The sequence below is a fragment of the Hyperolius riggenbachi genome, chromosome 3, assembly GCF_040937935.1.
Source record: "Hyperolius riggenbachi isolate aHypRig1 chromosome 3, aHypRig1.pri, whole genome shotgun sequence".
Classification (NCBI taxonomy): Eukaryota; Metazoa; Chordata; class Amphibia; order Anura; family Hyperoliidae; genus Hyperolius; species Hyperolius riggenbachi.
The window spans coordinates 202,870,658-202,885,391 of NC_090648.1; the positions used below are offsets into that span (position 1 = coordinate 202,870,658).

General features: G+C 40.8%; 1 protein-coding gene across 4 annotated transcripts in view; it reads right to left on the bottom strand.

The window, feature by feature from the left end:
- The window catches only part of APBA2 (amyloid beta precursor protein binding family A member 2), a 453,336-nt gene that overhangs the window by 154,278 nt on the left and 284,324 nt on the right, over positions 1-14,734 (bottom strand). For 2 of the 4 annotated variants that reach the window (XM_068275573.1, XM_068275571.1), the window contains exons 6-7: positions 6,356-6,501; positions 4,306-4,341 (exon numbers count right to left, since the gene is read on the bottom strand). In XM_068275573.1, the coding sequence (XP_068131674.1) occupies positions 4,306-4,341; positions 6,356-6,501 (182 nt within the window). The remainder of the gene's footprint in view (positions 1-4,305; positions 4,342-6,355; positions 6,502-14,734) is intronic. The other 2 variants (XM_068275575.1, XM_068275574.1) reach the window with 1 other exon arrangement.

Here is a 14,734-nt window from a genome sequence, read left to right on the forward strand (position 1 = left end):
CTTGTTCACCTGAGGGCAGGCCCACCACATATGGGTCTGATCAGCTCCCCCATGGTCACACCTCCAACATCCACCTACATCGTCTTTGGAGAATTTAGCCATTTTCGCCGGGGTAAGATACCATCTGGACAGTATTTTATATTGGGTAAGTAGTAATTTACGGTTTGGGTATTTCCAAATAATATGGTAGATCTTATGCCATAATTCTTTTCCTCCAGTTATTTCCTAAATCCCTTTCCCATTTTATTTGCCATGTAGGGGGTTTCTCTGAGTTTTCCCCGAGCATAAACTTATACATCCGTGATAATAATTTTGCCGGCTTTTCTTTAACCCATTCGCGTTCCGTCGTTTTCACTTGAGAAATGTTCACCTCCCATTCATTAGCCTATAACTTTATCACTACTTATCACAATGAACTGATCTATATCTTGTTTTTTCCGCCACCAATTAGGCTTTCTTTGGGGGGTACATTTTGCTAAGAGCCACTTTACTGTAAATGTATTTTAACAGGAAGAATAAGAAAAAAACGGAAAAATTCATTATTTCTCAGTTTTCAGCCATTAAAGTTTTAAAATAATACATGCAGAGAAAAGGATGAGAAATGCCGGCACTGCTGTAAACTGCTTGTTTATTCATAACACATGGTGCAACATCGTAGGTTCAATTGTATGCATATTGAGACGTAATATACCGGTTTGCTGGTAAAGCTGTGCGGTGGGTGCTGGGGGATGAGAGCCTTACGGCCGTTTCGCGCAGATGCGCTTCTACGGAGGCTGCTGAGGGTGGCTGTTTGCTGTCAGTTTAAATCCTAAACAGATCAGCGTGCAGCCAATTGCTGCTAAAGGTACCACCTCCTCTCCACCAAGGGCGGCCAATGACATGCTGGGTTACAGTTCAATCCAGCATGGGACAGCATGGGACTTCCTGGATGTTGCACCATGTGTTATGAATAAACAAGCAGTTTACAGCAGTGCCGGCATTTCTCATCCTTTTCTCTGCCTGCATATGATGTCTATCTGAGCCTGAGAACGCTGGTCTATCTGCATCTCACCGGATACCTGGTCTGCACCCCTGCAACCCTCCCTGAACCCCTAGCTGCAGTGCCAGCACCTTTCTATCCTACCTTCCTTTAAAATAATACATGCCTCCATAATTAAAACTCACGTATTGTATTTGCCCATATGTCCCGGTTATTACACCGTTAAAATTATGTCCCTATCACGATGTATGGCGACAATATTTTATTTGGAAATAAAGGTGCATTTTTTCCGTTTTGCATCTATCACTATTTACAAGTTTAAAATAAAAAAAATATAGAAGTATTTCATCTTTACATTGATATTTAAAAAGTTTAGACCCTTATGTAAATATTTACATGGTTTTTTTTTTTATTGTAATGGTTTTTTTTTATATTAAACATTTTATTTGGGTAGTTTTGGGAGGGTGGGATGTAAACATGTGATTTATAATGTAAATGTGTGTTTGAATTTTATTTTTTCTACTTTTAGTTGTAGTTTTACTTTTTGGCCACAAGATGGCGGCCATGAGTTTGTTTACATGACGTCACTCTAAGCGTAACACACGCTTAGAGCGACGTATGGGGTACGTTACAGCCAGAAAAAGCGAAGCTTCCGAGAGAAGCTGTCGCTTTTTCAGCGGGGGAGAGGAATCAGTGATCGGGCACCATAGCCCGATACACTGATTGCCTGGCTAACGAACCGTGGGCCGGGAGAAAGCGTGCACGCGTGCGATCGGCCACGGGAGCACGCGGTAGCACGCATTGTTCCTGGACGTAGTTTCTACGTCCAGGAACCAAAATAGGTTAAGAAAAATACATTTTTCTACCATATTTATATTGGGTCTTATACCAGGTCTTTTCTTATCTAAAGATCTCAGGAAATTGTTCATTTGCAATCTGCCCCAGGTATGCATATTGTTCCTTTCTTCTAAAAGGCCAGTGATTCCTAGCTCATGATCACCTATTAGGTCCAGAATCCGTATTTCACTGTCTACTCAATTTTTTTGGCTATCTGGGAGGAATTCTATCTTATCTCTTAGTGTGACCAGCCCTCCTATTCCATTTCATCATTAGGTCATACAGAGTTTTGAGTGTTGGCCCAACAAGCGGGTGTGTAACCCTGTATTTTATAGACCGAATATTCCACGGGATCCATGTAAATAATAAACTAAGATCTATTTCCACCTCTTCTGTCATGACCCACAGCTTCTCTTCGGCACCTATCCTCCACTCTATCACTCTTGATATATGAATACCTTTATAATAGGTTTCAATGTCCGAGGCATCCCCACCTCCCCGTTCCTTCTCTTTCATCAACTGTGCATATCGAATTTTACGTTTATTATTTGCCCAGATACATTTTTGAAAAATATTATTCCATTCCGTAAACCATTGATGTGGTAAGGCTACTGGGAAACATTGGAGCACATATAACATTTTTGGCAGGATTAGCATCTTGATAATCTCTATCCTTCCTAGGGCATTAAAGCAGGGGCGATTGGCTCCCCTTAAGATCTCTTTACATTTCTTAACTAGATTTGGAAAATTATTAGAAAAAAGCGTATTTGGGTTGCTACTCTGCATAATCCCTAGGTATTTGACAGAACTTTCACACCATCCCAGTTGATTTGTTTCTTGGATTGCTATTCGTGTCTTGTTTGAACAACCTATATTTAAGATCTTAGTCTTTTCTTTATTAATTTTGAAATTCGAATGTATACTGAATTTCTCTAGTATCTCCAGAGTTTTCTTCAGTGAGGTTACTGGATTTGTTAAGGTCAGTAGGATATCATCTGCATATGCTAATAGTTTTAATTCCATCCTTTTTAAAGACATACCCTCTATCTGTGGGTCATTCTGAATTTGGCTAATAATAGTTTCCACACAGAGATTGAAGAAAGACGGGGACAGTGGGTACCCCTGACGCACCCCATTCTGCAGTTTAAAACTTCTGGCTACCCCAGCCATTCAGATTTGAGGGTGTTTTTAAAAGGTTTCAGACCCTAACATCAGGAAAAAAATCATTATGCCAGAACGCCAGCAGCAGCCCTTGCTCTCACTCACCTCCCTGGGCTCCAGCGCTGCAATTGTATTTCTGTCCTCTGGGAGGCGCTGTAACACTTCTGTGAGATCAGTGATGGCGATCTCACCAGAGTGATTCAGAGCCTCCGCGGACAGGAAGAAGAATGGCTACCAATGTCTGGTTCCCTCCGGGAGGTGAGTAAAGCCGCCCGCGGCTCGCTATACTCTGCATACAGCTCCTAGTGACTAGCCCGACCGTAGCTCGGGATTACTGCCAGGGAGGTTAATGAATTAACACTTAAAATACTAATCGATGTGTGGTAATAACTTTTCACTTATTATCACCCGCATGATCTTAGTAAATTGAGGCCTTAGTCTGCATACCTTTGTTATCACAGAGGTCAGCCAATGTAAAGGTAGCCTGTCATTTATTTTATCTTGGTGGCCATTTCTAGCACGTATACACTAAAGAAAAACAAGGCTTTTTCAGACAGGCCAAAATGAAGAGACAGCAGTGAAAAGCATGAAGGTGGTAGGAAGAAGACATAATTGGCTCCTCAATCAGCTCTAGCACAACCAAGTTGTAACAGGGCTTCACAGCTTGCCAGGATGCAAGGAGTGCTATGTTATTAGCAGTTGGATGTAAACACTGCAAAATAACAAAATAACAGATTTGTTCTGGTCACGTATAGGTTCAGGTCAGGTAGCTTCATTAAGTGTGTACTATGTGTGATGGAACTGTAGACAACGGTATCTGGAGTTGACAGTGAAACTTTATAATCACATCTTTGTATTTAATCATTTGCACTCTCCTTCGGTATTTGTGGCTATTTGACCCAAACAGTGGGGGAGCTGCATTTGAGGAATTATTATCTGCAAGGGATTATTTTTTTCTTTTTGTACTTAACATTGAAACATATTTCTTGATTGACCCGTAGGATAAAAGCAAAACAACTTCTCATTATACCCTATTATTTCTTTGTCACAGCCTGTACAAATTGTGCTTGGGCGCAAAGTGACTTAAAAATATAACGTGCTAAAATGATTTTGTTTTACTCTATAACAATGTCAACAACAATATTATTTTTAGTTAATGGATTCATTAGACACAGATCTGCGTATGTTAGTGATGCCATGACTTTGTACAGACATTGGTAAATTAGAATGGCTTTTTAAGACATCACACTTAAAATGGCTTTGGATTTGATGTCGTGAAAAAAGACAATGCAATGGATTTCATTATGAGTATGAAATGTTCCACACACCGCTTTTTTCTTGATTTTAGCAGCCTTCTGCATCCTCTGTGTAGACAGCAATGCATGTCAAAGAAAAAAAGGAAGTGTTAATAGAGAGAGAAAGAAAGAGTATTCTATTAATGTACACTTCTGTAAATCTGACAAGGAAGCCCACACAAAGACCAGCTGTTAACTTGCTAAAAACGTGATAACCTTAAAACCATGCCATCCCACTTTGTTTTTATATAGCGCTGACTTTACAAGTATATAAGTGTTAATATGCTTATCAACAACCATCAAAGGTTAGACACTGCTGCAGTACGTTCTTGTTTCAGCACATTATTTTTTTGATTTTAATACAGAAAATGGAAATTATAATGACATATCAATACTATGTACTATTAATTACTAAATTGTTCAAGGCAAACCTCTACTACAACCATGAATCATAAGAACACAGTCAAGAATAAGGGCAGTTATGTTTGTCAATTAAATGAGAGTGTATGCATCATAACTGTGCTGCAATGCTTCTCTTTTCCTACTGGTCATTGTATCTCAGTCAGGCCTAGTTTATCTAATCAAGACAATTTGGCTTACAATTACTGGAGCCCACAGAGGCGGGTGTTGTGAAGACATGTTTCTAGCCTAGAGGCTTGCAGCACATCTGTTGCTAAGGAGAAGGGATGACATGCAGCGTACATGAAGTGGCGTCAGGCAGGTGGGGTGAGTAGGAGAACAATGCAGTCCTGGGCCGGTTGGGTATTGGCATGCTGGATATTTAGGCAACCTCGAGGGTCTCCTCCACACATACTAGATTCTCAGCTAAAACATTCCTTAATGGCTGCCTCGACCAAGATCAATCTAGTGTGTGTACTTAGCTCAAGTCACAGTAAATTAGATCCACTAAGATTTAAGGACTAAAAGGAACCTTTTCATTTTTGTTAAATATATTTAATCTATAGTAAATAAAGCATTGCATTTGCAAATACTAATCAAGTGAAAGTAAAATCCAGGCACAGCACTTCTGGCAAAAAATATGGAATCACTACTCTTGCAGGATGTTTAATCAGTTGTATTACTTTGTAGTAAAAGAAAAATCACAGTTATGTCACAAAATGATTGTATTACTTTGTAAAATACCTTACAAAATAATAACATTGTTGAAAACTTTTTATTTCAGATCAAGTAGAGGAAATAATTGTGCTATCACTCTATGTTGATGAAAAGCATGACTATTTTCATCATTTTTCCTAAACATTTAACAATTCCACATTTTTTCACAACTTGATCTAAAAAATGCCATTAGTTTCAACATTTTTGGTTAGGTTACATAGTCAGCTGTTAGATAAAATACTTTTAGTGTCTCATCTGTTATTTGATTTTTTTTTTTTTTGCTTTGTTTTGTTACTGGAAAGTCAAGCAACTGAGAAAAGTATTTCCATAATTTTTGCCAGGAGTTGTATTTATCTAACCGGATTAGATGTGAACTATATATAATTACTGCGGGAAGTGCTGTGTCGCTGATTTTGAACTACTGTTCCATATTTTTCACTGCATGAACACAACTATAAAAAAACTTTGTAAGATGTCAATTGCAGACTGGATCAAAAAAACTTTATGTATGTATTCATCATTGTGATATTACAATTGCAAATTTGCTAACCTATTAACAATCTTGCTTACGGTCCAATAGGACACAGGTCAGAATGGCAAACTGTTGCCACATAATAGCAGACAATTTATAATAAGCTATGCTAGGTCTGCAAAATAACATGTTCTCTTTTAAGCTGGAAGAAACCAAGTAATTGATGTCTAGTGTGTATTTATATATAGTCTACAATGCATGCAGTAATAGGTTTGTGTCAAACTATTTAGCTTCACATAATAAAAACTGCACTATTTTTGAAAGCAGCTAAAATATGTTAGTTAAATATTTCAGCTAGTACACTTCCATAATAAACTACAACTTGGGGAGCATAAATTACTGTTTTGACCCATCCTCGTAGAATGTAACGGAATCTATTAATGTATGCACAAGTTTAGACATTTAGAGACATTAATGCAAATGTTGATTTCTTGCCTTTACACGGCTCACAGCTTCCTGGGCTTGCATCATCCTGATGTTTTTTGATGGATTGCGCTCTGACAACAGCTGAGTAGAACCCAAGAAATTGGCTGCAAAAATGATTCCATCAATAAGATCTTCTGGCTCACAGGGACCAGGCACTAGAATAAAAAATATTCCGTATTAGCAAAATGAATTAACACTTGATCAGCTGATTTATACATCTGACATAACCACGTAATGTATTCTTGAAACTATTACTTGTAAAACTTTGCTTTATTCTACACTGATTCATGTCCTCATGTAACTAACTTATTTATTTATAGTTAATTATTTTTACAGTTATTATAGTTTCATAGAAAGAATTGTGTTGAAAACATCCATCTAGTAAATCAGTTTTATTAGTCTGAGGTACATTGTAATAAATAACCCAAATATATTTACATTTAACATTTTTAATAATGTAAAATTACCATCATGTTTATTGTTTTCATATAAATTATTTATGCTACAAAAAAAGAAAGTGAAGAGCAAAGGGATCCAAACACTAGTGACATAGCTACTGCATGGACTGATTTAAAACAAAAAAAAAATTATTCGCTATGTGTATATCTTCATTTTATTTTGCATGTTGACGTGAGTGTCGCTCCTAGATAAAGGAGTCAAGGTTTGGACAACAGTTGATCATAAACGGAGCCTTGTTTGAGGACATTGGTGGCTACACACTGTGAGACTGTTAACTCCTTGTTTCTATTGAGACAGAGTGCGCTTTCTATTTTTTATTGAAGTTTTGATATGTTTGCACAGTAACAGTGACAACGCGAACCACAGAGTGCATAGTATTCTCCAGAAGCTCATACTTTTTTATCTTTTATTGTTTAACAGTTTAAAGTTGACCTGAACTTTTGCACAGGGCAGAAGGAAAACATAGTGAAATGCGCCATGTATGTATATAGAGAGTTTATCCCGTTTAATCCCCCATCTGGACCCCGCAGTCTGCTGCACAGGACAGAAGGAAACAGAGAGAAATGCAGCCTGTATGTATTTTAAGAGTTTAGCCTGTCTGATCCTCCCATCTGGACCATATCTGCTGCACAGGACAGAAGGTAAACAGAGAGAAACGCACATACAGATGTGGTTATTCCACCTGTAGATATTGTAAATTTCTTCAACCGGGATGGGAAGTACTTTTCTATACTAAATGACAGTCGTTTCCAATTTCTGGTTTCGTGAATTGTGCTACTACCAATGTAATTTGTACTATTTTTTGTTCACAATGTTCAGTGCAATATGTGGGATGCACCACTCGCCCCCTCAGGGAGAAGATTTCTGAGCACTATAGGGGGGCATCCAAGGATAATTTTGGGGGTTCTAAGGTTTCTAAACACTTGGCTACCTGTCATAATGGAAACCGAGACTCTTTTTTTTCAGGGAGTGGAGAAGGTTGAGCTATCTACTGGGGGAGGGGAGGGGGTAAAAGCAGAGAAATGTTCTTAAACGTGAAACATATTGGATTTGGCAACTCAGGACTCGGTTTCCTGAGGGTCTGAATTCAAGGTGGGATGTAAATTTGTTTTCTGATCTTTGATATAGTTGTGTATATGGATTGTTTCTCTGTTCTTTTCTATTCCTCTCTCCCTCCCCCCCCCCCCCATTTTGCCCCCTTTCCTTGCCCTTGTTCCCTTACCATTCTTTCCCCTCCCCCTAAATTTGACTGTACTATGATGTGCTGTGTTTATACAGTATTGTATTAATGTTTGTAGATTCAAATTGTTCTTATTCGAGCACTATGTGCATTTTTCTATTCAGCATTGATCTAATGTTATGTGTCTTTAAATCCCCCACCAGCACCTGTGTGGTAGGAGGGACCACCCATAATGGGCTGACCTTTTATGGATAAAATGTGGCTCCTGTGAGAGTAATGTAGCTACGACTAAGGAGCATTGTGAGGCTCCGATACGTGAGCTGTTTGTGCCATGTTATGCATATTTAATCATTAATAAAGATTGGACTTTTATTGCATCGGTTGAGTGGATGTCTCCTTTTCCTGTTACTGATGGCGTGGTGTGGCTTTCCATGGTCCTGCTCCTGGTACAAAGTACCCCTTTTTTCTACAGAGAGAAATGCTGCCTGCGTGTATTCTCAGAGTTTAGCACAGGCATGGGCAAACTTGGCCCTCCAGCTGTTGAGGAACTACAAGTCCCACAATGCATTGCAGGAGTGTGACAGCCACAGTCATGACTCATAAAGGCAAATGCATTGTGGGATTTGTAGTTCCTCAACAGCTGGAGGGCCAAGTTTGCCGATGCCTGGTTTAGCCTGTCTAATCCCCCCTCTGCATCCAATCTCAGGCACAGCACAGAAGGTAAATAGAGAGAAATGCAGCCTGCATGCATGTCAAGAGTTTAGCCTGTCTAACTCTTCCTCATTTGTCTCTAATCACAAGTTGTAATTTGATCTCTCCCTGTGTCACCTGACTGCCATCGCAGAGATGGTAGATAAGCTCATTTGAAAGCACAGGATGTTAACAATATGGCCATTTGGTTCTCAACTGCTTCTGAGCTAAGTGCTTCTGCCTTGCTATTACCGATTTTGCCTGTATTTTGACTATTCTCTGCCGGCCGGCTGCACTGACCTCTGCCTGGATTTTGATTACTCTCTGCCTGCCACCTCAGGCTGGGTGCACACTTAATGCAGGAAATGTTGCGTTTTTATGCATATGTGTTTGTGCATTTTTATTGCGTTTTCATGCGTTTGAACTTTGCATTTTTGTTTCCACACGTGCGTTTTTTGTGCGTTTTTACACATTTGCGGCTCACATATACAAAACACATATGCATTTTGTGTGCGTTTTCCATGCATTTTTCTATTGCGTTTTATGCAAATCACCAGGAAGACAACAGGAAGTGGAAATACATCAGAAAACTTTTTTTTTAAACGAATATAAAATGCATGAAGAATGCATACAAAACACATTACATTGTGTCACCATTGACTTTCATTATGTGCGTTTTTGATGCATTTTTGATAAATATGCAACAAAACCAGCGTTTTTAAAAACGCATATTGTAAAACGCATACAAAGCGCATATGTGTCTTTTATATGCATTTTTTTGATGAGGCCCATTAACATTCCAGGCAAAAACTCTGCTTTTCCCGCAATGCTAGCGTTTCTGCTAAGTGTCTTCCCAGCCCAAGATTGATAGCAAAGGGAATAAAGTCCAAAGGGAATCACGCTTCTACTGCCCCGTTTGTGCTGTCACCCTCTGTGCCATGTGGAGGAGGGAGCCTCCGAATGCAATAAGATGCTAACTGGTGATGAGGAAACGCCCAGAGCATGCAACGCGTAGGTGGGTGGTGCCTAACCACATCTGTCCAGCACTTCGCAGGTCTTCCTGTAAGCCTGCGTGACCCGCACCATGAGACTGGAACTAACGCAGAGTTTGTTATCCTCAGCTGTGCTGGGACGCCAGCCGGCCTGAAGAGAGCGTATAACCGGTGTATACCTATGGACTCTGCCACCTAGATGGAATACACCTTGTATCATCCCTGAGAGTGGCTTGCTTTATATTGCAGCGTATGGTGAGACAAAACTTGCACCTTATGTAGTATACAAACTTTTAAGCATTATCAATGGCCGCTGTCCGTTTCCTGCTTTAACATGCATGTTTTCTGCTAAGCTTATCCTTGCTTAAAGAGAACCCGAGGTGGGTTTGAAGAATATTATCTGCATACAGAGGCCGGATCTGCCTATACAGCCCAGCCTCTGTTGCTATCCCAAACCCCCCTAAGGTCCCCCTGCACTCTGCAATCCCTCATAAATCACAGCCACGCTGCTGACAAACAGCTTGTCAGAGCTGGCTGTGTTTATCTCTATATTGTCAGTCTGCTGCTCTCCCCGCCTCCTGCAGAACTCCAGTCCCCGCCTGCATCCCTTCCCTCCCTGCTGATTGGAGGTAAGGGACGGGGGCAGGGACCGGAGCTATGCAGGAGGCGGGGGAGCAGCTGAGACTGACACTACAGATGTAAACACAGCCTCATAGCAGGCTGTGATTTATGAGGGATTGCAGAGTGCAGGGGGACCTTAGTGGGGTTTGGGATAGCAACAGAGGCTGGGCTGTATAGGCAGATCCAGCCTCTGTATGCAGATAACATTCTTTAAACACACCTCGGGTTCTCTTTAATACTCTATCTAGTGGAGCTTTGGATGAGATGGAATGGACTATGTGATGACCTATGGCGAAGACATACCTCTATAAAAGTTGTGACATATAGTTTGGTGAACATACAGACATTTGGAAATTCTTTTATCATTGTCTGCCATACTAATAGAATTGCTGCAGCTTGCCATTATTATCTGAATGGACATTATTATAATCTTATTATTAGGTAGCTTATAGGTGATGGCCATCTAGGTGGAATGTGGAGTGTATTGTATATGTGTGTGGTTTATCATGGCTGGCCAGTTATGTGGAATAATGGGCCCCGCTACTTGCACTTGCTTTTAACCACTTTATATTCCGCATACAGTATAATTACGTCATTGCAAGTGGCTCCTGAAAGCCACATGACGTGATTATAAGTTGCCTTCATTTAATGAGCACAGCACGCGTGCTAGCATGCGCCTGGGCTCATTAACCCCCTCCCCCTAACTACACTACTCTGAGAAAACCTCCAGGGGGTCCGATCCCCCAACCCCCTGCCCGATCCCCTGTAATAACCCCCCTCCCCCTCCATGCTGCGATCGGGCAGCATGGAGCATTACAAATTAACAATCATTACCTGACCTTGTTCCTGCGGCGATCGCGATCCTCTCCCTGCAGTCCCGCTGTCAGCTTCACTATGCTGAATGAGTCGGGTCCCGGCTTGATGATGTCATCAAGCCGGGACACGATCCATTCAGCATAGTGAGGCTGACAGCGGTACTGCGGGGAGGAGATCGTGATCGTCGGTGGAACAAGGTCAGGTGAGAGTTTGTTACCTCTAATGCTTCCCTGCGCCCTACTCTGCTGGGGGGTGACACACCTGGCATTTGGGGGTGATAAGGGTGTCTTAAAGGGGACCAACACCTGGCTATCCATGGGGGGCATTTGAATGACAGGGCACACAACTGGCTATCAATGGGGGGATAAAGGGCACTCACTTGGCTATCCATGGGGGGGGGGGGGGTAATAAAAAAAAGAAAACCACACATCTGGCTAATTATGGTGGGTGGGGTGTGCAGGGGATAAACAGACAGGTCTGACTAACTGGGGGGGGGGGGGTGTTTACAGAGGCACATCTGGGGCTGGTTAGGGGTACAGAGGCAAATCTAGCCAACTATGGGGTAGGGGGATATAAAGAGGCACATATGGCTAAATAGGGGGCGGGTGGAGGATTAAAAAGTGCCACATGAATTGAAGGAAATACCAAAGACACAAAATGGAAAAAATGCACCTTTATTTCCAAATAATATATTGTCGCTATACATTGTACTAGGATCATACTTTGAACACTGTAATAGCCAGGACAAACGGGCAAATCAAATGTGTGGGTTTAATCTACAGTAGCACTTATTATTTTCAAACTATAATGTCTGAAAGCTGGGAAATAATTACTTTTTTTTCATTTTTCCCCTCATTACCTTTAAAATTCATACAAAATAAATAATTCTTAGCAAAAGGTACCACCCAAAGAAAGCCTGATTGATGTTGAAAATAACAAGGTATAGATCATTTATGTGTGATAAGTTGCGATAAAGTTATTAGCTAATGAACGAGAGGAGTGCGAAATGTTGAAAATTGCTCTGGTTTTTAAGGGGAAAAACCCCAGGGACGTGAAGTGGTTAAACTGTGTGTTTTTTCCACTTTTTTTGTATAATACATTTTCATACATTTTGTATCTACACTTATGACCCAGAGCAGGATGTCTACCAGGCCTTTATTCTGGTATATTTTGGTGAGTTAAGACTTAAGAATTGGAGGCCTAACATTCTTCAAAAACATTTACCACTTTTAGACCCATAAATCCAGACACAAATGCGCCACCAGAGAGGTTAACTACCTTTGTGTGATATTCCTAATAACAATTGTAAAAATTCAGGAATGAGTCAATCACATTAGTAAAAAAAAATAAAGATGCTGCCCATGCTACTTAAATGGAGAGTACATACTTTAACTAAGAAATGCTTAAAAAAGTCCTCCATTGCATCACTTAAGAGGACCAAAATTTAAATCGCACCTAACTGAGAAACTCACTTTGCTTAGTTATTCAAATGTAACTTAGAGTTATCCTTGCGCACCAAATGGTTATTGTTAATTTGAGTTTGAAAGGTCATTTGTTACATGCAAAAAGGCATATGCTTGACTGCAGCCACAAAGCCAAAAGCAGCATGGATTCCTTGCATCTGATGGCTTTCAGCCGGAATTCCTCTCCTCTCCATTGAATCATTTATTTTCTAAATTTGTTCGGTTTAAAGTTGAAATTGCTACAAACATTTTATTGCTACTTCACTGAAATATTAAACTACCAAATGGTCTAAGAGAAGGAGTTTTCAGTTCATTTCATATTCCTGGTGAGTATTTGGCCTGCTTCTCATCTATAATGTTATGTAAATTACCTTATATGTACAGTACATTAGACTATAGTAGTCAGTCTGTCATTGTATTTGCTAGTTTGTTAAACAGGTATACCAAATCATCAGCCCAAATTATTATGTAAGTATTTACTTACTATTCTTACATTACCATCCACAAAAAAACAAAATATTAAAGTAGCTGGCCCAGACTATGTTTCTGCGAAATGTTTAAAGTTCTTTGCAGATCAACTAGCCCCTGTATTTACAGACCTATTTAAATCCTCTCTGGAACTCTCAGTGATCCCTGCCTGTTTTAAATGCTCAACCATAGTCCCAATTCCTAAAAAATCAAAATCAAAACCTACATGCCTAAATGAATATAGACCTGTTGCCCTGACATCATTAGTCATGAAAGCATTTGAAAAACTGATAATGGCTTATCTGACATCCAACACAGATCCCCAGCTAGACTTTCTGCACTTTGCCTACAGGTCTAATAGATCTGTAGATGATGCCATAAACATCTGTATGCATTATGTACTACAGCATCTAGACACCCTGGGAATCTACACCAGGATTTTATTCATAGATTTCAGCTCTGCATGTAATACCATAATACCATTGATGCTACACAGCATGCTCTCCCAGATATATATACCTGAATCCATCTGCAAATGGATAACTAATTTCTTAACCAACAGGAGACAGCAGGTTAGACTTGGGAAACACACATCAAGCTTGTCAACAGTCAGTACTGCTGTGTGCTTTCCCCACTGCTCCATTCACAGTACACCAGTGACTGCATCTCCACAGATCCATCTGTTAGGGTTCTGAAGTTTGCAGATGATACAACAGTAGTTGATCTCATACAAAACAGGGACGAGTCTGCATACAGGCATGTAGTGGGACAGCTTTCCTCCCGATGCAGCAGCAACAACTTGGAACTAAATGCTCTTAAAACCACAGACTTTAGGAGATCTCTCCCCCCCCCCCCCAGCACCTCCCACTAACCATAAATGGATCTACAATAACCTGGGAAGAGTCATTAAAGTTTCTTGGGTCCACAATCCCAAACAACCTAAAATGGGACAACAATACTGTCACTATCATCAAGTAAGCGCAACAGAGGATGTACCACCTACGGTAGCTGAAAAAGTTTGCCCTATCTCCAAAATTAATGGTGCATCTCTTCACTGTAATCATTGAATCAATCATGAGATCATCTATAACTGTATGGCTCTTGCTCAGTACTAGAAAAGGTGAGACTACAGCGCATCATCCAAACAGCGGAAAGGATAGGATGTAAAAGATGTAGTTTACTTTCCCTGCAGATCTTTACATTAGCAGGTACAGAAAGAGAGCGACCAAGATTGCCTCTGACCCTTACCCTGGTCACTCCATCTTCCAGCTCATGCCTTCAGAAGTAAGATACTGGTCAATTGCAACTAAAGGTTCTAGACAAAAGAAACGTTTTTTTGCCTCAGGTGGTAGCCATGCTTAAAGAGAGTCTGAAGCAATAATAAAAATGTCTTTTTACCTTATATTCAGCAGGGGCATGATTGCCCCTGCTAAAACGCCGCCATCCCATGGCATAACGAGGGTCCTTTACCCCCCAAATCCCGCCTGCTACCTCCGGGGAGTGCTTCCGTTTGAGGCAGGGCCCTGCCTCACACGTGTCTATCAGCGGCGGATCTCCGCCTCTCCCCCTCCCCTCTCAGTCTGCCTTCGCTGAGAGGGGTGGGGGAGAGGTGGAGATCCGCCGCTGACAGACACGTGTGAGGCAGGGCTGCAGCTCATAGCCCTGCCTCACACGGAAGACTAGAGGGCAGCAAAATCCA